The 24,999-nt window shown below is 35.1% G+C and overlaps 1 protein-coding gene across 1 annotated transcript; it reads left to right on the forward strand.

The window, feature by feature from the left end:
- Positions 1-1,480: 1,480 nt before the first annotated feature.
- Positions 1,481-23,007, forward strand: LOC113231584 (succinate dehydrogenase [ubiquinone] flavoprotein subunit, mitochondrial). Its single transcript, XM_026465950.1, has 13 exons — positions 1,481-1,645; positions 3,548-3,809; positions 6,176-6,249; positions 8,688-8,863; positions 10,674-10,826; positions 12,894-13,051; positions 14,070-14,234; positions 15,046-15,245; positions 17,846-18,043; positions 18,368-18,512; positions 19,139-19,374; positions 21,608-21,774; positions 22,505-23,007. Exons 1-12 carry the CDS (start codon positions 1,598-1,600, stop codon positions 21,761-21,763), a joined length of 1,971 nt encoding a protein of 656 aa, XP_026321735.1. The 5' UTR covers positions 1,481-1,597; the 3' UTR covers positions 21,764-21,774; positions 22,505-23,007.
- Positions 23,008-24,999: the final 1,992 nt, after the last annotated feature.

Raw genomic sequence — 24,999 nt, forward strand, 5'->3', positions numbered from 1 at the left:
ACGCACTCGCCATCATTCAAGTTAAGTTATCAATTATAATGCGTATAGGAATTATTACGTAATGTATCTTCTTTTATTATACATTCGATATGAACTTAGACTAAATATCGATATTAATTGCCCCGCTTAGCAAATTTCTCACGTACTACTTGATGGGGCTTGGTATACCGCTCCGTAGTATTAAACAGCGCTCTCGCCAGGTGTGTCGTGAACTCCAAACACGAATGGTAAAGCCTAAGTCCTTTATTATCTGACATTTAAGTGAATACACAACCTACATTCTTTCATTTTACCTTACAATGTTCCCAATATGAGACTCTATGAATTCGACATTCTGCTTCGCTTGTTACTGCTGTTCTCCATCTGTCCTTCTTCTACGTCTTACCATCTGGTCTTCTCCACATCCCGGTAGGCTGCTTCCTTTGTAGTTCGTGTTAGGACATGAGGCAGTTTCTCCCCTTACTTACTCATATTCAGGGATCATCAGAGGCACCCCGTGCCCTCCCATAACCATCAATCTAATTCAGGGATCATCAGAGGCACTCCGTGCCCTCCCATGACCATCAATCTAATTCAGGGATCATCAAAGGCACCCCGTGCCTTCCCATAACAATCAATCTAATTCAGGGATCATCAGAGGCACCCCGTGCCCTCCCATAACCATCAATCTAATTCGGGGATCACCAGAGGCACCCCGTGCCCTCCATAAGAAACTGCATAATTTGTTAGTCAGTGCTTGGTTAAATATAATATTTAGATTTTTCTTGGTAATCTAGGAGATGGATACGCTTTCATACAATCAATCCAAGATATAAAAACATGAAGGTGGTATCAGTTAATTGCGTAGGTATTGACATACCATCACTGAAAATTTTGCGAATTGAACTGAGAGCAGAGGTAGAAGAGATTTAGTAAAAGTGAGATTATGTAACAACTTGTAATTAACGTCTGATTTTTGGAGTGCATTTGTTATTTTACAACTTACTAGTTGGTGTAAACGAATTAAACAGTAGACATTTAAAATGAAATTGCATAATTTGTTAATCATTGCTTGATTAAATACAATATTCTAATTTTTTTACGTGGTAATTTATAATGTAAAATTTAACCAGGGTGAGTGTAGATTGCCAGACGGTTCTTAATATTTCGTAATTTTTGTTTGATTCTCTCGAGTAATATGTAAGTAGATCTTGTTTATATTGCAATTTTAAGTTCTAGAAATGCGTTTTATAGGTTGTTTTAAAACGCGTCGCGTTTTTAACCGAGTTCAAAAAAGGAGGAGGTTCTCAATTCAAGTGGGTAATAGTGATATCACAGTATAATATCACTTTTATGGAAATGTAATGTGATATCACATTACTTTTCGAGGCACTGTTTTGCGCACGTCTAGAGCGCAGTATGCTTAAATAGCAGTTCGTTTCATAGCTAAAAATTTTGCTGAAGGTGATAGAGACCTCTTTCTTTGAAACGAGTTGGCACCCGCCACCCCCACACCTGCCCTTAATTTGACAGCATAACAGTGATTGCGTGAATGTTGTGAATTTTTGAAGAATTTATTTATTATATTGTACTCCAGGTGCGGACAGAGAGTTTCATCATGAGTACATTAATGAAGGCCGCTGTTTCTCGCAGCCCCGCATCATTAGTAAGTTCATACTTAGTTCTTTCCGTACTAGTTATGTAATCGATATTGTCCAAAAAATGTTTTGATCAGCTTACTCGAATGATTTTAATCTACTGTGTTTCGTACATATATATTATGCTTTTTTATTATTAACTTAGTGAGAACAAATTAATAAAACTGCATTTTATATACGCAAATGTTTACGAAAACGGCTATGTTTCCTGTCTATTTAAGTTTTATATGACTTATTTTATCATGATAGAAAATTTAAATGTTTATTCAAAGGTTCTATAAATCTTCACATGATGTACTATGTATTGGATAAGAAGCCTTTTGATCTCGCCATAACTATCTCACTTGTAAGCCAATTTGAAGTACATACATATATGTCATATGAAATACAATACATTTACTAAGTCTGTTTCTGAATTAATAAATTGAAACAGAAAACTATATAATTTGATTCTCTCTGCTCATTCTGAATATCAGACTGACTTCCAAGACAGTAAGGCCCTGAGAGGAATGAGAGTAGTTATGCTCCATGCACTATGGGCCTTTTTAGTAAATTCATTTCTATTGTGTTGAAAAATTAAACAGACCAAGAAAATGGCTTTAACATCGGGGTCAATACATTATAGTCATCACAAAATAAGTGGCACCTTTTGACACTTGTCATCGCAACATAAATAGGGATGTGAACTTAACATATTGATAACCATATTAGATGATTCTCAAGAGATAAAGATTTGAAGTTTTATGAGTCTGCAATAATTTCAATTATTTTTCCAGATATTGGTTTTTAGTTCTGGATAGAACAATATTAACATTTATTTAAGCAATATGGAGTTTAATATAAATAATAAGTAAATATCACAATGACAACCTGTAGTTATTATTGTAGTGTAGGTAGATTAACAGAGTTCACAAGGACAACCTGTATATAATTAAATAGCAAAATTGTGAAGCAAAACAAAAATAGTACTGCATAGTTAAAATTTTTATTCACTTTTATTGGAAGATGAGCCATAACTTGATAGTTAAACTAGCTCAACTGATATTAAGCTAGTGTCACTTGTATGTATGTACAAATAATTAATTGGTTTTTCAATTGTATTATCAATGTTAATATCTCTGTCAAAATCAGAACCAAAAAGCCATTGACTTACAAATAAATGGACGACGGCTCTAATACAAAAACCACGAAAAAAATGTCCCAAGTCAACCTATTTAAATGTAGTGACATGTAAAGGAATATGAAAAAGCTAAAACATTGAATTTAAATTGTAATGTCATCGCAGTACTGTCTAATTTTGCTTGCTTCGCTGTCAGTCGAACAAACAAAGACTAAAGCGTGAATGACACTCTGTATACGATTTTAACGCCCTAAAAGTTCGGACACTTTTTAGCGCGGACCCGACGTCCATATAATTGTAAGACAATGCAAAAAGCCAATATTTTTTTAAGTGAAATTTAATTCACTTCGTAAAATTCGGTGGTTAATTGGTTACAACACTATTACTTTAAAAAAAATATTGAGGACATAACCATTTTTAAGACATTTCAGACTAACTGAAAATTGCATTTTATTTTGAAATTCATGTAAAAATAATACTTGAAACATGTCGTATCATATTATATGTATCACTAAATTAATAAATTAATGTTTTTTCTGGAACCCAATAAGTATTAACCTGATTGTTTGATTACTGTTTCATTGATTGCATTCAAAGTTACATACTAACATCTTCCTTAGCTGTCAAATTGGGCCTCTTACATTGTGATGACTACAATAGCTTTAATAAAATTGCTATAGTAACCCTCTCCTAGAGGAGACCCTGCTTTGAAGTGGAAAGTGTATGAGTTGAGGATGACAATCATGAACTGGATTTATCAATTGTTATTTATAATTATAAAATTTTGCAGGCTACATACCTCTACAGAAATCTTCACCTATCGGGTGGAGGAGCAACACCAGTAAAAGATGGGTCATCAAACACAAATATGACCAAAGCTTACACATTAACAGATCACAAACATGATGCACTAGTCATTGGGGCAGGTGGTGCAGGCCTGAGAGCTGCCTTTGGATTGGTTCAGGAAGGATTTAAAACCGCTGTTGTAACAAAACTATTCCCAACCCGGTCTCACACTGTTGCAGCGCAGGGGGGCATTAATGCAGCTTTAGGTAATGTTCTTTCCTCATTGAATGAAGGCAATTTTTTTAGCCCCATATCATGTTAATCATTTTGTATATTTTTGGCTGATCTTTAAAGATGAATATCTCTTCTACTCTCTGAGCAGTAAATGAGATGTTTTACATATTTATTCATAAGTTTTTAGTGATTTCTGAGATCTGTGTTTGACTAAAATGTCTGACCCTATTTCGCTATTGTTTTTATAATTTCTTATTATCTTATCGAGTTCTTAGGTTTTCGCGATTGTTACACATAGGAAATGAAACTATTTTTCCGAATTTAAATCGCGTATATTTGTTTTTTGTAACAAAAAAACGTTTCGGGCCCTTTACAGGTATCATGGTCATGGTTGACTGACTTCTTCGTTGACTGAGTCAACCGTGACCATCTTTCTTGTTTATTTGATTCAAACAACCGTTCAAAATTTTGCTACGGCGGAAATAAATAAACAAAGCTCAAGCTGTATCCTTTGCCATTATTGGGTGGGTGTGATTAATGAAAAATTTGTGTATACGAAAAATACACAAATTTTTATATACAGTAGAGTATTCCTTCTTTTCATAATTTTTTTAGCTTTTCATGGATAGTGTACGCAGCGAGACACTTAAAATACTAGGGATAAAATGAACCTTTAGGCATGCCAGGAATTATTTTTGAACAATTAGGAAACAAACCAACAAAAACCATTGTTTAAAAGCTAAACATTTATTATATTAGCCTTTGAATGCATGTACCTAAAAGTGATCTGTATATTTGTGAAACACACGGTGAAACCATTCAGAGGCAAACTAAAGCTAAAATTATAAATCTTTTATACCAACCTCATTACCATAAAGTAATTAAAAATAAGAATAACTGCATCAACATGTGTATAACTATAATTAATAATTTACTAAATTAAGAGATAGACTCTTAAATGCTACTCAATACTACCTAAAATGGCGCTGGTTGATTCCGCATAGCAGTAGAAGTGTTGAATCAATCACTTTGGAAAAAAATATATAGTAAAATTGAGGCTATACACTGATACAGTGTGAAAACACGATTCCTAAAAATTTTCTCTGTGGAAACAATACATTACCTCGAAATTTTACAAGAAAACCACTGTATTCAGTAGGTACTTTACATACATCAACGATTTTTTTAATATCAACTGAACTCAATAGAACACGTATACTATAAGATATACATTTTTGAAATGGCTTTAATTTCGTTTGTAAATAATAAATTCTGAAATAAAGCCAGTGTTCCTGCCACTCGACCCAAGCAAAATGAACCATATTTACGGGAAAATTCGAATTCGAGCTGAGGTAGTATAGACTCTTAATAAAAGTAATAACGCACGGACCTGGGAAACCCATACCAGGGAAACCCTGTATCGCGGGTACCATGGTCACGCACATAGACAACCACAAATTACCCTCAAACTCATGAGATAAATAAAAACATACATACAAATAACACATACAAATCATCACGCCTGTCTCCCACTGGAGTAGGCAGAGACTATGGAGTATTCATAAATACTAATTTACATTAATTTGCAATTAACGGTTGAGATTAAACATGACATCTTATTAATATTTGCACATCTGCTTACAGGCTGAGTACGATGTACCTTATTTTACTGAAAACCTGTATAGTTACTGTATTCTGGCAAATTAACTTACTGTATTCTATTCTGTAGGTCAGAAGAGAAAATTCAATAATGGTAAAAGGTACATAATATTCTTAACATAATGGATTATATAATCGTGCTAACGGTGCTACTCATATGCAATGTTTTTGATGTAGAGCAACAGTTGTAGGATATTTTTTTTTATTTTGGGAGAGGAAAACTCCGAAAGCTGTCATGTTTTTGACCCGTATTGTTAGTTTATATTTAATTCAATATTAGTTACTTGTAGTGATAATGGTATATTTATATCTCGATACTTCCAACGTAAATAGTCTTAACGTAAGTCATTTTTGAAGACGATGTGATTTTCGACCCTTTATTTGTAAAATAACATTACACGACATTTAACATGTGAAATCAGAAAATAAATATTTTTTGTAAAAATGTTTTGTTTCCACGAATGTTTAAGATATTAAACATTCGTGAAAACAAAGTATTTTATAATAATATAAATATAATAAATTTAAGATAATAAATTTATTGTTTTATAATGGGTCGAAAATCACATTTTCCTAGAAAATGTGTTACAACCATTTGCGTGGAATTTGCCACACAATTATATTGTTTAATCCTGTAATGATTGTTTGAAAATAACAAAAAATAATTTATGAAATATGAAAAATAAAAAATCTACTGTTGTAAATATAAACACCTGTAAATAAAATCACGTTTTTCCAGGTAATATGGAAGAAGACAACTGGCTATGGCATATGTACGACACAGTCAAAGGTTCAGATTGGCTTGGAGACCAGGTATGGCTATATTCGTTTATAATATAACGTGTAAGAGTATGTCAAGAGAAGCCCTCAAACATGTTAAACATGTGAAACCTAACTATCGTATGGTCTACGGTAGCAGCCTTGTCTCAAATATCCAAGCGTTCATTGTTACACAAAGTACGTGTGAGTAATGTTCTATGCACAATTAAAAGTCGATACTACCTCGGTTCATTTTGCTTAAGTTGAGCTGCATTAATGTGTTCAGTGTCCCACTGGCTTTATTTCAGAATTTATTTTTTTACAAACGAAATTGAAACCATTTGAAATATGTATATCGTATAGTATGCGTGTTCTACGAGTATTTGCCTGTCAGGTATAAAAAAAATAAAAAAAAAATAAATTTAGTTCAGTTGATATAAAAAAAAATCATTGATATAGATATGATAAAGCTGTTTTCTTGTAAAATTTGCAGCTAAGTTTGTATTTTTATCTATCGTGAAAATGTTTAGAAATCCTGTTTACACACCGTATAGTAATCAGTATATATCCTCAATTTTACTATATATTTTTTCCAAAGTGATGTACTCAACACTTTCACTGTTATCCGGAATAAACCAAAGCTGTTTGAGGTAGGACTTTTTAGTAATTAATACTAAGGTAGTGTAAGAAATCGCATATCAGTATCTACATCTTGTTGCGCCAACGGCAAGTTCATTCTGTAAATTAAAACTCAAATAACATTTGACTTACCAAGTAACATTTAGACAAACGTTATTTGAATTTATTTACATCTGTTAAATAAACGAGATTGCGGCCAGCTGCCATAAGCTGTAGACACAGAAGTCTTCGGTCTCTACAGTACCTATGTATATTTCAGATAATTAATATGAAATACCATCCACTTTTTTTTATAATATTAAGTGACGGGACGAACAAGTCGTGCGTCTGATGGATGGTAAGCTACACGCTTGTCCATAACAGTTGCAGTGTCATTAAGAGCTTTAAATTACAAAGATATGAGGGGCACTGCCACTACGCCCGTCACCATGAGACATAAGTTGACATGTCCCATGTGCCTGTAATTTCACCAGCCCCCTTACTCTTCCAAACCGGAACACCGTAATGTTGGCATTACTGCTTGGCGGCAGAAATAGGTAGGACCACTATTGAGGTACCTCTTTCCAACAATAAAAGAATCGTCGAAATCGGTTCACAAATGTCAGAGTAGTCGCGTAACATACGTACAAAATATAACCGGCGAATAGAGAATCTCCTCCTTTTTCGAAGTCGGTTGTTAAAAGTGAAGCATTTTTTTATTTACGTGCAAAAGTCTGTCGACCCTAGATTATTATTTGAATTCATGGATTTTTGTCATAGACTCTTCTAGTAGTAGAATAAAGATTTTGTATACCTATCCGTAAGTAAAATTAATTTTGTAAAAAAATTTCGAATAAATCGAGTTTAAATTTAGCATCATACGTATAGAGTGCGATGCGTACAGTGAGCAAAGTTATGTATTACTGAGCAACAAAAAAGTATTGTTCATCTTACCGTGAGTAAGTTTAATGTATTTTGCATGTGAAAATATTCACACTGTAACCTAGTATCTACTATCGTGGCCAATTTTAGGGGATGTGTTGACAATTCATTAACGAGCATAAATTGGTTTTTTTTTAACTGTAATAACAGCAATATGTAGTATAAGTTTCTCAGATAATGTGCAGTTTATGCAGGTAAACACAAATAACCATGGAAGATTAAAATTAAATTTGTTATGTGCACGATAACATGAATATTTCTTTGGCATAAACATGCAGTTCTTGAATATGCAGCGATTGAACATTAAATCAGCGCAGAAATTACTTCTTTAAAATAAGTACTTGTTTTTTATCAAAAGATAAATTATCTTCAGATTTATCAATCAAAATAAAATATCTTTAGTTTGTTACCAATACGATCTTTTTTCTGGTTATATACTCGATGCATCACTTTGATTTAATGCGATAAAATTCATAAAGGGAAATAAACCATTATTTTGTTCTTATGATACGTAACATTTACTTCATTCTTTTATTTAAAGAATACAAGCAAACTACCTATTGTTCAGGCGTTTTAGTATATGGAAATAACAATAAAAGTATAGTAGATATTAGAAGTAAATTAATTTTGAATGATAGCCTGTGAACGTGCGAACAAGGTTTGTCGATCAAAAAAAAAGAATCCATAATGCAATGCAAGTTCGAATTTACAAAGCATAAGTTAGTTATATTTCCATTGTATGTGCATGTATTTTATGTTCACCTATTACAGTTTCTTATCTACACGTTTTTGTAGCAAGTACCCTATCCAACTGGGCTAGCGAAGTAAACTATAGCTTTAACATTCTTCTCAGAAAACCTGTAGTGATAAAGTATCAAATAAATTAAGTCCACAACTATTTATGTGTTAAAAAAATTGCCGATTTTTGTCAGGATGCAATCCACTACATGACCCGCGAGGCGCCTCACGCGGTAATCGAGCTAGACAACTATGGTATGCCGTTCTCCCGCACGCCCGAAGGTAAAATCTACCAGCGCGCATTCGGTGGACAGTCGCTCAAATTCGGCAAGGGCGGCCAGGCGCACAGATGTTGTGCTGTCGCAGACAGGTACGTCTTTTGCAAGGTTCAGTAACATAGCGATAATAAATTTAGAGCCCAAATTAAAGAAATCTTCAGATGATCTAATGATCGATTAACAGTATGCAATAAAATCGTATAGCAGGTAATAAATATTCATGTCCAATTATGGCCTACCTACCTACCTACTGCTACTACATACAGCAAGGCGCTATCTGCACACGCGCAAATCTGTGCGTGAAGTGGCAGGGTTACCACTTGCTCGTACTATTACGTTACGTGGTCAGAGCGGCAACATAGCGAAAATTCTAACGCGAATCTGTTGGCTGCAATTCTATTATAGAATCCTAATAATTACACATGTTCATTAGGTATTTATATCGATATAATATTATATTTTTCATGAATTCACTAACTAGAATAATATTGAAGATGTATTTAAAAAATATATTAAAAGCACTTAAAATGTTATATTTTGGACAGGTACCTTTAAATAAGGTAACCAAAGTATTTGAAATTGCGTGTCGAAGTTTATCGTTACCTAGTTAATAATTAGATATATTCACTACGTAATATTTATCAGCAATACAAATTGAAAATTCGAGAACCCTTGTCTAGTCACGAATTCATGGCGTCTTATTATATTGATATAATAAATCTGCATTATAGAATACTTTGCACTAAAGAAAACAATATCTGAATGTGTCTCAGACATAAGTTTTTTTTTACTTACTTCGTTTCATCTTTCAAAAAACGACAGAAACTCCTCTCTTTATCCCGTTTAGATGATTATAAACACACGTACACAGCACAACTCACGACCATTATAAATAGTAACGTAAAATGATGTTATATATGAATGTACACATTTCGTAATGAATAAATGAAAACTATATTCAAATATCAAAACCGTCTTAGCGCAAAAACGGCTCACCGACAGCCTAGTTCTCGTTCAGTCAATGTGACCGTCAATGTGCGGGGCGTGGTGCGGTATCTAAAGCTAGGGAGGGACGGAGAGTGTCCGTTCTCGTTACTTATTTGTTCTCTGGTTATGGTATGGTATAAAGGGCTGCCATCCGCAACTCGACATCATTCTTTCTTCACACCCAATACTATGGTTTCGAGAAAATTAAAAGATTGCATAACATTTTACGTATATAAGCGAGTAGTAGTCACCAGTGGCTAGGCTTCCATATATCTCAATTCCAACCGGCTTGCCTAAAATCTTCCACGTATCATCAAATATTATAAATATTTAAATAAATTTACTTCACTTTGTGCTTAATTTTACCTGTACAATATAATTAACCAGTGAAATAAAGTGTACTGGTATCTTGTGTGCTAATAAGTGTTGTGTTTAATTATTGCCAAGGCGCCACTTGTTAAGGCAAGTGCTTTTTTTTGCCCCGGCCTTACTAAAGGCAATTTTCACGCGTCGCCACTGGTACTCACGATCTACTTTCTGGAAAGATTGGTAAAACAGAATATTCGCAAACACATTTAAACTATTAGTAGACACGTCCACGAGACGTCGCAACTGATCTTGTAAATCACCTGCTCTTAGATAAGCAGTACATTGGCAACTGTTTGGAATTTAATATATCCAATACAAAGATCGATAACAAATCAAAGAACATTTAACTGTGAAATATTAATATACTCGGTGACGTTACATTTGTTATCACTTATTGTAAATTGATTTTTTCTGTTTAGGCAAATCAAATTAAAGTGTATTTTTATCAGTGTTAAAACCGACTACACTCTGAATAACCAATTTCTAGATGAACCTCATGCTGTAAAATCATCCGTATGGCTGTAATATTACTATATTATTTTACAGAACGGGTCATTCTCTCCTGCACACTTTGTATGGCCAATCTTTACGATACGATTGTGAATATTTTATCGAATACTTCGCGCTCGATCTGCTCATGGAAGACGGCGTTTGCAAGGGATGCATTGCGCTTAATCTAGAAGACGGCACGTTACATAGGTAAGTTATTATTATTGATGAAAACAAGGGTACATTTTAGCAAACAAATTCTATGAAAAATTGCGTGTCACACGTGTCAGCTAGCATTTTTGCATGTCTTGAAAGTGAGAAATTTTTGCTGCAGTATGCTGAAACAAAGCTTAAGTCGGTTCATAGTCAAACGCCAAATATTTATCAGTCAAGCGTTATTCCATTGTTCTACACTCAAATCCGTTTCCGTCATATCCGTCAGATTTCATTTGTCGAGCCACACGCATTTATACGTTACCATGGTCTGGTTCTAAATTACATTTTTTTATAAAAAGCACTTTTCTTTCATTATGTCGTTATTAGAGTCAATATTCGACACTATAATATTATAGGTATTTGGAACTTTAGAAATTCATTTCATCCATTCTAAATAACTTTAAAAAAAACAATGACGAAAGTTGAACTGTTTTAAGAACTTGTGACTCTAGACGACTGTACACTTGTTCGTCGTTTACTCGATAATTAAATTCCCAACATTATGGAAAAATCAATGTCACTTTTACTGACAACAATGGTATTACGTGAGGCGCACTATAAGCTTACGGAATGAATAAGAAAAAAATACTATAAATGGTCAGAAATGAATTTATTGTTTCTCAAAATATTCTCCGTTAGCGTTAATGCACTTTTTCATACGAATGAACCAATTTTGAAAACATTATGCCACTCCTCCGTGACAATCTCAGAAACATATTTTTCATACTCTTCGACAGTCTCTTCAGGTGATGAAAATCGTTGACCGCGTAACTGGTTCTTGACTTTTGGAAATAAATAAAAGTGACAAGGTTCCAGGTCGGGACTGTACGCGGGATGGCTCATAAGGTCAACGTTGTTCACCTTCAAAATTTCATTTGTCTGTCTGGCCCTGTGAGAACTGGCATTATCGTGGTGCAAGATGATACGGCGTTTACAGTTATTTTTACGGAGTTTGTCAATAACTTCCGGCAAATAAATGGTCGTGTACCAATCACTATTCACGGTACAACGATTCTCCAAAACAACAGTAGCCACGTGTCCAGTTTTATTAAAAAAAGAAGCAATCATGCGCTTAGAGGCACTTTGCACGCGCGCCACTTCGGTTGGTTTCGGCTCATCTCGAAAGACCCATACGCTCGATTGCTGCTTTCTTTTGGGATCGTAACTATAAATCCATGTTTCGTCACCTGCTATATCCCACACCAAATTTGCCGCCCCTTCGTTGAATCTGGTAAGCATGGCATTGCACCAAGTGACGCGATCCGTTTTTTGAGTCTTAGGATCATATTCCAGAAAGAGTTCTGTATTGAGAAGAGACTCAATGCTCTGAAAATCATTTAAAAATGCATTTAAAGCACTGAAAATCATACTCAAGTCCTCGCCACTAGGGTCGTATTTCCAGTGCTTGAAATCATACTCAAGTCTGCTCAAGTCCTGACTTGAGCATTGCAGTGAGCACTGAAAATCATACTCAAGTCCTTGCCATTAGGGTAGTACTTCCAGTGCTTGAAATCATACTCAAGTCTGCTCAAATCCTGACTTGAGCATTGACTAGTTCTGGAATACGACCCTCAGTCACATTGTGTGGGATCCATCGAGAGCACAGCTTTTTCACACCCACATGTTTGTGTAGTATTGATTGTATTTAACTCATGCGTATGCCTAAAGATGCCCGAATCTCATGGTATGTCACATGCCTCCGTGATATCGTGATATATGACCCGGACTGCCACGCAGAGGTCCCAGGTTCGATTCCCGGGCCGGGAGAAATATTTGTATGGCCTACATTTATTTCTCTCGTGAGTTTGGGTGTAATTTGTGGTTGTCTATATGTGTGTCCATGGCACCCGCGATACAGGGTTTCCATAGTGCGGGGCTATGAGTGCGTGCATTATTATTATTGTATTATTATTGTAAATTGGGCCTTTTCAAGGTGAGAGTGAAAAGGCATTATTTAGGTGCGCTACTACATCGTCGACCTCATCGTCACTTTCCATCAGGTGAGATGGAGGTCAAACGCGCACTTATTTTTTTATAATAAAAAATCACGTGTTTAAACAGGTTCCAAGCGAAGAACACAATTCTTGCAACCGGAGGCACGGGCCGGTCGTATTTCAGTTGCACATCTGCACATACATGCACAGGCGACGGTACTGCCATGGCTGCGCGCGCTGGATTACAGAATGAGGATATGGAGTTTGTACAGTTCCATCCTACTGGTGAGATATTTGTGCTACCTCACAACAAGCTGTTTTGTCAAGTGATAGGCGGTAATATTCCATATCTACTGGAAAATATCTACGTGACCATTTCTTAACTTAAACCAACTGCAATACAAAATACAGGTCATGAAAACAGAGAGCTTGCCATTCAGTCCGCTTGGTCTGATCAAGAACAAATCTTACAATTACCACCTAACTTAAAAATTGAAGTTACAAAAATAGTTGAAAACCAAATACAAAGTTCATAGAAAAATTTGTTAAGTCCGCTGGTTCGTTCCGTGGCTTAGTTGGCATAGCGTCCGGCACGGTTTGCTGGGAGACGTCGGTTCGAATCCGGCCGGATCGAAGGAATTTTTTCTGTGTGTTCGATCTTTGTATTAATAATTATAACTAACTAGTGGAGTAATTTCACAAAAACTAATTGAATATCAATTCAATAAAAATTTAAGGTTCACTTCAATCAAAGATTAAAACTTCAATTTATCAGGAAACAATTATTATTGGAAATTTTGTTAGTAAAATCATTTTGTTGGTACGTCAATGTTGGAAATGCACCATTTTATCAACTACGAATCTACGACTTTTCCAGCTTACAGGACTTCAGAGGTTAATTTTATAAAGTCCCTTGTCTTGTATTTTGGAACTATCAAGAATTCTTAATGTGGAAACGCAAGCTTTGCTGAACAAAGATTGCGTTTCCACATTAACAGTTGTTTTTGCAGCTTGCAGGTTGTTTTCAAGCAATGGCGTGTGAGGGCTAGATCATAATTTTATTATAAACAAAAGTTTTCACAAAACGGTCAACAAAACAAGAGACTTAACTCGTAACAATGGCCGTTTGCAAACTAAAATTTTGAGACTGACAAGAATTCAACTCATAGTACATAAAATTGCAGTCTAATAGCCCTCCTGCGAATGACAGTGACCATGGCAAATTCTCTTATTTTTAAAATGGCCTATTCGTAGATGTGGTGGATGTCTAAGTTGATGGTCATAAATGTTGTTGTTTTTAAAGGTATCTACGGTGCAGGCTGTTTGATTACTGAAGGCTGCCGCGGTGAGGGTGGGTTTCTAGTGAACGCGAAGGGCGAGCGTTTTATGGAACGATACGCGCCTGTCGCCAAGGACTTGGCCAGTCGTGACGTTGTCTCCAGAGCTATGACTGTCGAGATCATGGAAGGTAAGAATACCCTACAATCTTCGTTTTATGCTATAAGCAGTGGCGTGCACTAGGTTTTTAGTTGGGATAGGTTTAAAAAAATCTATTAAAAAAGCAAAAAAAATTTAAACACTTACCATAATGAAATCAAGTGAATTGACTGACTACGTGAATTACACTGTTATTGTGGCTTATTTTTTAGCTGAAGTATGAAAGTTTTTTTAGATCGACATAACTGGTGTCATTCCAAACATTTGCAGAGTTTGTAAATAAAATACCAGAAAAACAAAACAATCTATTAGTTCTCTATAATCTATCAGACAAGTAAACATTATAATATATGAACTGTGGAATGACTGTAAAAATCTTTGAGATAATTGCAAGTCTGGTCACCACCCTTTCTTAACTACTTTTAGGTTATCAATAAAAAAAACAGGGTATTTGGTATATACATTTTTGTCGCATTAATGATATGATAAAATATTCAACACATGCGCAGCTATTTTGCACGATTTAACCTTCACTGGGTTCGCGGAGTAGCAAATTAATTTACTTCCATTTTTATTAGCATTAATGAACGCTCATGAACTTGCTGAAGCTGGATCTAAAGGCTGTTTTTCGATAGCTTTCATAACACTAGACATAGCAATGGTCAAAGATGGTGGTGGAGAGATGCTCGTCTGTATCTTACCTTATTTATACTGCAGAAATGTAGCTTAAATGTGACGTTTTCAAGTGTAAATTTATTTTACCTATGGAATAAATAATCTTTGACTTTGACTTTGACTTTGAAAGTAGTGCTGTTGCTTATTGTCTTTCGGCTATTTCTCAGGTCGCGGCTGTGGCCCTGAAAAGGACCATGTTCATCTTCAACTGCATCATCTACCCTTAGACCAGCTAAAGCAGCGATTGCCCGGTATCTCCGAGACTGCGATGATCTTCGCCGGCGTTGATGTTACCAAGGAGCCCATACCTGTGCTACCCACTGTACATTACAATATGGGTGGCACTCCTACCAATTTCCGTGGTGAGGTAAGATAAATAGAAGATATTATATTTAAGCCTTTTATTTAAATTTAGTTATTTACTGTCTTAACGTAAACTGCTTGGAGTTGAACTTCATGGACTCTCCTATAAGATGATGTGAAAGAAGCGATGAACGCTTCAACTCTTTCACAACGTAATGTGTCTTTTTTTAAGAACCTTTAGTTTATCTATTAATTTGCTACACCCCGTGACCATGAAGCGTGAAAATAAAAAGTAGTCCGTACCGTGGCAACAAACTTATAACAAGTTTTATTACTTATAACCGACTTCAAAAAACGGAGGAGGTTCCCAATTCGACTGTTTTTTTTTTGTTGAAAAGAGGGTACCTCAGTTGTAGTCCCATTTAAATTTGAAGAAAATATTCCATCTCTAACGGTGACATACAAGGGGATGAATGACTTTTAAGGTCGGTTTTTTTAGTACTCTATACTGATTATTATTTTTTCATTACGATACTAAGTGCTGAACGAACAAGTCGTGCACCTGGTGATAAGCAACACGCCTACCCATAGCAGTTGTAGTGCCACTCAGAACGTTAAATCGCAAAGATCTCAGGAGCATTTATCCTTCAAACTTGAACACAGAAATAAACATTCAGTGAGCATAAATAATACTAGAGACGCAATGTCCTACAAACAGTTGTCTAAAATGTGGGACCACTTTGCAAATTTAAAGACTAGCTTTGAAATTGATTGAACGGTCAAAAAAAAAATTTTCTCTCGTTTTTCTAATGTCAAACTCATTATGTCAAAATGAAATAGTCATAGTGCATTAAGGGATACAACCAGTGTTACCGGTTTAGAAATAATTTTCCCTAATTTCTTGTAGCCTCACTGGTGGAAAGAAACAGTGGAGATAGATAGTAATAAGAAATGGAATGAACGAGTGAGTGAAATATACATGAAAATGTATGAACTTAAGGGTCCACGCTTGGAATTGGAAATGTAAATATGAAGATGACTTTCTAATCTAAGGAATTCATTGCTTTTCTATAGTCCATTTCAATAGGGACCAGTTCTGTGACACTTCTAACTTTTACATTGCACGCATACTATAATAATAATAATCTGTCAACCAGGTTACAAAAATAAATAGTAAATATGTTATAATGTCGAAAATCAAACAATATTTGTTGTACATGTCATTTGAAGTACAAATTGTGGTATATTCTGTAGATAGAAAATTAAACAATCAATATAAAAATAAATTACCCCAACTGCTTGATGCGTAAAACGGATTATATATCCATAGAGATTTACCCCATAGAATCGAATCGGCTTTTGTATAACTCGCGTCAATACGAAGCATTTACACATCTTGTTAGCAGGTTATATTTTGTTTTTAGCTTTGCGTGATTTTTTTGGAGTAATTGTTCAAATTCCGTTTCGTTGCTGTTGATTTTATGCTTTATTGTTGACTTTTTGTTTTGTTGACTTTTAGTTTTTACGGATAGACACAACATAAAGTACTCTAATTACTTAATGTGTAAAACGAAATATTTATCCATAGATATTTACACCATTATTTTGTTCATTAGTTGTTCTTAAATTATTTTCTGTAAATCGATTCCCTCTCCGTCTTTTTCATGCGAATTTATATCACTACATCTCTAGAAACTTCAAATTTCAAACGTCACCGGAATCATCCCTATTGAAATGGACTATAGTATTTTTTATTTTTTGGATAAAGGTCATAAAAATACTGTCTTCCGACAACGTTTCTGTTTCTATTTAACGAAAACAAATTTATAAAAGGATAGGTATTACTAATTCCTTGGTACACAAACATTTAAGTATAGTTTATTACAAATTATTAAACGCCACTGTGCATCATTAGCTTGTTGTACATTTGCCTTGTGTTTTGTTACTCAAAGTATCTTTTCGTAAAAGTCGTATAATTTTTATCCACTCCGCCCTGCGCGTTCGATCTTTAGGTATTTTGGGAAACAAACAAAATATCATTTTTAATAGTATTACGTATTAATAGTGTTACGGTTACACTTTACGTTAAAACGTTACGACGAATAAACTTGAATTAGAATCACTTTTGACCACGAAGTCAAAAGTAACTTCAAAAGGGTTAACTCCCAATATTATGGGCAAATAAAAATTGATTTACTGGCAACACTGATGTCTAAAATAAATTTATTTGATTTTTATTTTTATTTACGACAATCTAAACAAACAAAAGCAAACTTACCTGTGGAAAGTAACCCCAGTAGTTTTGTGATCATTTTCGAACCGAGAATTGCAAATTTTAATTACACATTTCACCGTTTTTGATACTTTTTTGTCACGTCTCGGTGACGTTGTACTCACTCGAATTCAAGATGGTGACTGATGTTACTGTTGCCTGTAGGCAACAGTGCCGTGGGTACCGTTTGGAGGCGCAGATTGCGCATCTATTGTTTACAAGTGTAATATCATTGGTTACATTACTGCTTAGCGACAGAAATAGGAAGGTGGCAGTATTTCACTGGACGAACTCTTTCACAAGGTGCTCGACTGCTACTATAATTGATAATCATATAGCGTATAACTGTGAAGGTCTTAAAATCTATAAACATACTCTGTCTCAAATTGCAGGTGATCACCCACAGTAACGGACGCGACCAAATTGTACCCGGTCTGCTAGCGGCGGGTGAGGCATCGTGCGCGTCAGTTCATGGAGCCAACCGGCTTGGAGCCAATTCTCTACTCGACATTGTCGTGTTTGGACGCGCCTGTGGAATCACCATTTCTGAGACCAGCAAGCCTGGTGATGCTCAGGCCCCGCTTAAGGATGTAAGTGCATGTTTCTTCTTCTTAGTGTGCCGCTTCTCTACGAAGTTTGGCAACCATCATGGCTATTGTCATTTTTTAAGCTGCGGCACGAAAGGGTGATCGTGTGCTAAGGTCTCAGATTCTTCAACCAGGAGGTTTTCCTTCTGCCACGACTATGCTTCCCTGCATTATTAGCAATGGTTGGAAAAAGGAGTTCCACATGTAACATGCTATATACAATAGCTACAACGAGCGTCATTAAAACCACACAATAAGTCGTAATTTGTGTAAATGCTTAGTATGTTTCATATTTAATGTATTTATTTGTGTATTTTATTTTGATAGTCTACGGGCGAGGCGAGTGTAGCGAATCTCGACAAGATCCGTTTCGCGAACGGCTCCACCTCCACGGCCGACCTGCGCCTTCGCATGCAAAAGTGCATGCAGGCGAACGCCGCCGTCTTCAGACAGAAGAGCACACTCGAGGAAGGTCGGTACTTTTATTTTCATTTCCAGGGTAATTTTTAGTTTCTCTGTAGCGTCAATTTTTGAAAATATTTCTATCTGAAATATTTTTGTAGTATCTTGAAATATTATTTAATATTACACATACATAATAATATACTCAAATACTTAAATAAATAAAAATTGCCACCGAATTAGGCAGAGAAAACTAACCTGCAAATTACCCTCTAGCTTTATAATCCGTCTTTCACTTCAACTTGGCTCAAAGTACGCCAATCTTGTTCGTAGATTGTTGTTATTCATCGAAATTAGTTGAACCGTCATTATACGATTGAATAACACATTTAACTTTTTTTTATATAAAGCTTGTCTAATATTTACTTGAAGGTATCCAACTTTTAAAATATGCAATATAATAAAAAATTGACCCTAGTAAATGCTAAAGTAAACATCGCATCTCAGACAATTTTGGTTTTATTTTGTTTATTTTTATAATTATTTATTTTTATTCAGTTTTTTTTTAATGGTGGATGTAAAAACGACTGCTCGTTACAGACACCGTGTGCATTTAGGACGTTGCATTACCAAAACTGTTAGGAACACCGTATTGAACGTGTAAAGCGCTGTTTAATACAATTTATATTTATCTAGGCCAACGTCAAATCCACGAGATCTACAAACAAATCAAGGATATCAAAGTGTCAGATCGCTCAATGATATGGAACAGTGATCTCGTAGAGACACTGGAACTGCAGAACCTACTTATCAATTCTGTGCAAATTGTGGAGGGCGCTGTCGCTAGGGAGGAATCACGCGGCGCGCATGCCCGTGAAGACTTCAAGGCCAGACGTGATGAATTGGACTATACCAAACCTTTGGAAGGACAGGTTAGTGGATAATAACAAAGTGCCATACAAAAACACCAAGTACCTGGTTTTAAACTAGGCAATTCCCTGTACAATAACGGACCTCACACCAGGGTACCGAGATCAGAACCAATTTAGAAAAAAATATTTCCCGAATTGGTCGAAGTGGAAATCGAACCCGAGTCCTCCAGAGCCCACAGTGCAAACCGTTGGCCCACCGACGATATTGTCGACACAGGACCAGCTCGGTAAAAGAGCTAATTGAAAAACTGAATTGAATGCCTCGTTCTTTTTTAAAAGACTAACTTAACTAATTCTTATTCGTTAAAAGATCAACACTATAAATGACTAATTTATATAAAAAATATTCATTCTGATTTTTCATATCCTACTTATCAAAGTTACTATATGTAATAACAACAAAAAAACCGCATTTTTTACTAAAAATCGGAGCAGTTTTTATTTAAAATTTGTAACTACATATGATGTTTGGTGCAACCGGTTATCTTTAGCTGTTATTGTATATTTGTTCATGTACGCCGAAACCGATATATGTGAAATCTATTTTTAAATGAAGGCCAAAGGGTAAACAAATATTTTTGTCGCATTAAGATCGAGCATGGTCGTATTATTCTTATATTCACTTTCTTTTTTATTGTCATAAAATGTTATCACTTATTTATTTATTTAAAATGCAAGTCAATTGTGAATTTTTCAGGCTTACACCTGTGAATTTTTCGGAATTGACTACTAAACCTTTCAACCGTTGTATAACATAGACAAATCGGATTATCGTTGTTTTTGTCATAAAATATTATCGATAAAATCTAATCGCGATATGAGATAGTGTAATTTTTTTCTTTGGTATTTGTTTCCAATACCTATTTGGCTTTTACTAAAAGAAAATTACTTTGCAGTGGTACCATAGGTGGAAAACGAGTGCTTCTCAATTGAGAGGTTGACGATTCGAATCCCTCTTGTGGCGAACCTATGATGCAAATTTGTAATTGACATACATTTGCAAATATTTAGTAAGATTAATGCAATATTTAGTAAAAAGCTATGGTACCTTAAGTCAGACCTACCTCCTCACACGCAGAGAGTCGTGGGTTCGAATTCGGGCTTACATTATATTATATTATATTTAACATAGACAAATCGGATTATTACAAAAATCCCCCTGACCGTCCTCTCAGAATCTAACCAATAAGCAGTTATATAGTATAACTAGCAAAACGTCTAAGTACATCTTCTTTAATTATTGTAACAAAGATCGAAACGCCAAGAAAATTCATTCGATCCGACTGGATTCGAACCAGCTCCCTCAGGCAATCCGGGTCAGATGCTCTGCCAATTAAGCCACAGAACGATACCTTTCTGAGTGAAGAAATAAATTTCTCACAAATGGCGCTACGGCAAAAAGTCGCAAAGATCTGCAATAAACAGAAAAATTCGTAAGATCTTTCTTGTTATAATAATTATAACAAACCAGTGGAGTAATTTCACAAAAAAAAATTGAATATCGTGGTAGTAAATATCGTGACATTCAATAAACTTAAAAATTACATGTTCTTTTTTAGATTATTTTCTGGTACTCTTAATGATCGAATTAGCTAGTCTTGCGCAATGGAGATTAAAGGGAAAATGTTTTCAACTGGAAGGACGATTATGTGTTTTCAGTAATAATACATCGAATGAGGGTTCATATATTGGTAATACATACTTATTAATTAATTATCTGTAATTAATAAATTCATCCGTTCACTTTTAGAGTCGTTACTTTGTAGAAATCCATGTTATAAATTATAGATGTAAATGAATTTGCTTAAACTTAACAATAAATAATCAACAACTCCAGAGGTGTCTCGTAAAGAGACGGTCACGTATCAAGTATATTTTTGGTGCTAGTGTTGTGTCTATAGTTGTGTTTGTACTATTTTTTTTTTATTCTATCCTGGAGGAGGGTGGCAAAATTAACTGCATGAAAAAATATTTAACACAAGTGCAGCTATATTTTGCACGATTTAAACCTTCACTAGGTTCGCGGATTAGCAAAGCAATTTATATACATTTTTAAACTTAGCTGGTACTGTCACCATTATGAACATGACCTTATTATAAATCTGAAATGGCGGACACTAGGGGCTATTTTTTGTGTAATCGTAATATCTTAGTCAAAGTCTATTGTACTCATTGACCTACTACCAATCTTTATTAAATAAATTTATTATATGAATTTATTGATCTTATGCAGACGAAGCTGCCATTCGAGAAGCATTGGAGGAAGCACACACTAGCGGAAACAGACGCGGAAACGGGGAACACCAAATTGACGTACAGACCTGTCATCGACAATACCTTGGACCAAAACGAATGCAAAACTGTGCCTCCTGTTATCAGAACTTATTAAATTTGACCTAGGTGAGAAATTATGTGTTGTGACTTTGTATAAAAGATAAATAATATTTTGAATTCGTTTAAGTAGCTTCAGTGAGAGATTGTATGTACTTCGCTATGTATATTTGGACGGAGGAATGTGTTTAAAATGTTTAAAATTGTTAAAATGTCAAAAGTATCTAGAATAAACGGGTTGTTCTAGCTATTCCATTTTAACAACTTGTCCCTTAATCGTTTAACTTGAAAGCGACTTTGGAGTTGAGAGTAAAATATCAAATCCATAGGACATTACTCTTAACTATTTCCTTCAGAGCTTAAAAGCCTGAGAAATTATCATAACGAGATACTATCAGCAAAGTTGAAGTGAACTCAGTCCAAAACAGTTTTATTTGAAAGCGGAGTTAGTAGCTGGCTTTTTTTAAAAAAAAAGCCGTTGCCTGTATGCAAAAAGCACCTCAGAGTTTGTAACGCATCAACCTTGCTGTTAGTACGGGCTTTACATGAAAATAAATTAGGTGGCCATCTTTGTTCGTGCCAACAAACAAAAGAAAATAAAAAAAAATCCGTTCACTGAATGTCTTTTTTAATTGAACGGGACAATTGTTTGAGGAATCAAGCTATAATTTTAAAGAATTTGATTATTGTTTTATTATCGGATCATTTCCCTACAACAGATGTAAGAAACTCTGTTTACTGTTTACCTTCGTAACCTTTTACAATATTGGGTATATTATATATCATTCTCTATTTACAGGTAATCTCTCATCATGGGTGCTGGCTGAGCTTATCAGTATTCTCGCAACATCTAGTGTTAATTTTCACCGCCGTTATTTATTACATTATTTATTATTAGTATAGTAATTAAGCTTAACCGACGGTCGTGTAAAATACCCTATGAAAAGACTACAACTAACAACACAAATAACCTTGACGTACAAATGTACCGTGCCACTATATTTTTTTCCTGTTTACAATAATATGTTATGAGCAAAAGATGTTTTATTTGTAGTATACGAGAGAGCATTTATTAATAATTGTTTGTTATATAAATGATTTAAAACCTCAGCAGCACCGCGGTACTTAAGTGTTATAATTTAAAATAGAGAACTTGTAAGGGCTTCTTTATAACATATGTAGGCACATTTTCACTTGCTAATGAAGTTAGTAACATAATTGTCTACCTCACATGAATTATATATTATAAATATTTATTGTTGTATAATTTCTATACATACATTTCCGAATTCGTAAAATCAATAATCAGACTCCGTTTGTAATTTTTGTAATGAATTTTAATGTAAATATTAGTTTTAGTTTTACATTGAAATTAATCCAGAGATGAAACCTTGCGTAGACATTAAGGATTATACGTTGTAAAATATGTACGTACAAATAAAAATACTGCGATTTAAAAATGTTTTTTTATTAAACTGAGTTTTGTTTATGCGACTAATCAACACTTGAAACTCTACATAGCGATAGTAGCCGAAATAAATAAAAAATATATTAAGTTATCCACGTTTCTAGATATGCTTATTTGTTAAATTACATGCATGCACAATACAGTCTGTTACTCATGTTGTTTACAATGTTTTGCCGTGTTTCCTCTGTTTGTAGTGGAAGTAGAAAAGTTTGAATTGAAGTGTTTCTTTCCATGCATATGGAAAATAACTCACTGCCTGGCGTATGCCTTGTTTACACAATACAATTATTTAATTACACGTCTGACGCAACAACTCGCAATTTCACAGGATCAGCAGAGTTCAAATGCAGGCGAGGAACTAGAACACTGACGCTCAATAATTCATGTTTGGGTATTCTTTTGACGTCAATAAAATTAGTTCCGTGGCCTCGTTCGAAACTTTTACTATTCCAATAAGTGTTATATGATGAATAACGCAGCAATCGCCAATTCGGTGGGAAATTGTTCCTATAACATCAACACTTTTACAAGTCAAACTTTTTGTATTTTTCCTTTAAAGTTCCCATGGTTACTTATCAACAAGTTTGGGTATGGTAAAATAATCACCCAGTTTTGTCTTATATTAACATATTTGCAACGTTTTACAGAAACGTTAGGGCGCATTTATTCGACACGAATTTCATCGCGCACACCCCGCGCGGTCCCTGAGAAGAGTCCGCGGCGGCCTCCGCGCGGTCGAAGAGCGGAGTCCGCGTTGCGACCGCGTGTGTCTAACTGTCATGGCAAAATACGCTCTATTTGTTTAGGATTTGCATTTTAATTTAAATGAGCCTAATGAGCCTGGCTTGTATTTGGTCTACGCGGCGACTCGCGCGACGACTGCGCTATAATTTTATTGAGAAGAATTTAAATATTGCATAATAAATATAGTTCAGATTCGCCATTAATGTACACACGCCAGCACATAGAGCTACTCATTGACGTATCTTGTTCCGTTGCAATGGAGGCGATTTTCGAACATAAATGTAGTCTGATGTGCCGTTGTCCGTACATGGTACCTGGGCGGTCGCCGCGCGGCTGCCACGCGAAAACTTTCTTCTCGTGTAACTGGGCGCTAGTCAAATGCGAGTACTGTATCAAACCTATACCTATACAGACCCACGTTAAGCACTGGTTCCGATAAAAAAAATTAAACTGTTTATTTTAAAAATGAACTTATCAAGTTACAAAGACTACAGTTAAAAAGGTTTACCTACTTAAGATTATGAGACTTTAGCGTGTTACTCAATTTAAGTGTCATAATGTACAGCTTTTATCGATGCGTGTTTTGGTGTTTCCTATTTTCCTGTATGGAGTGGAGGCATGGACAATTCTGACCAAAGAATTGAAGCATTCGAAACGTGGTGTTGGAGACGGATGTTGAGAATAACTTCGACCGCTAAAATTACCAATGCGTCTCTCCTGTCACACCTTAAGATTCGGTTGTGCACCACACGCCACCAACGTATTCTTTCATATTTCAGCCACATGATGCGCAGAGGCGATGAAAATATGGAGAAACTGATTGTAGTTGGAAACACCAGTCATGCACCAACGAGATGGATCGACCAAGAGTCGTCTTCTAAATTTTGCACAGTCGCAAGAGACGTGCTGGATAGAAACAGATGGATGGGCAGATCACCCGCTTCAGAAGAAGGCACAAAGCTGACCAGGATCGTTAGACATCGGGGGAACCACTATAGAGACAATGTACAACTTATCTTTTCCAGCTTAACACACGATGTTTATTACGGAACATAAATACAGTTAAAAGTACCATATTTTGT

Source organism: Hyposmocoma kahamanoa, unplaced genomic scaffold, assembly GCF_003589595.1.
Source record: "Hyposmocoma kahamanoa isolate Upper Pololo Valley unplaced genomic scaffold, ASM358959v1 65, whole genome shotgun sequence".
NCBI lineage: Eukaryota > Metazoa > Arthropoda > Insecta > Lepidoptera > Cosmopterigidae > Hyposmocoma > Hyposmocoma kahamanoa.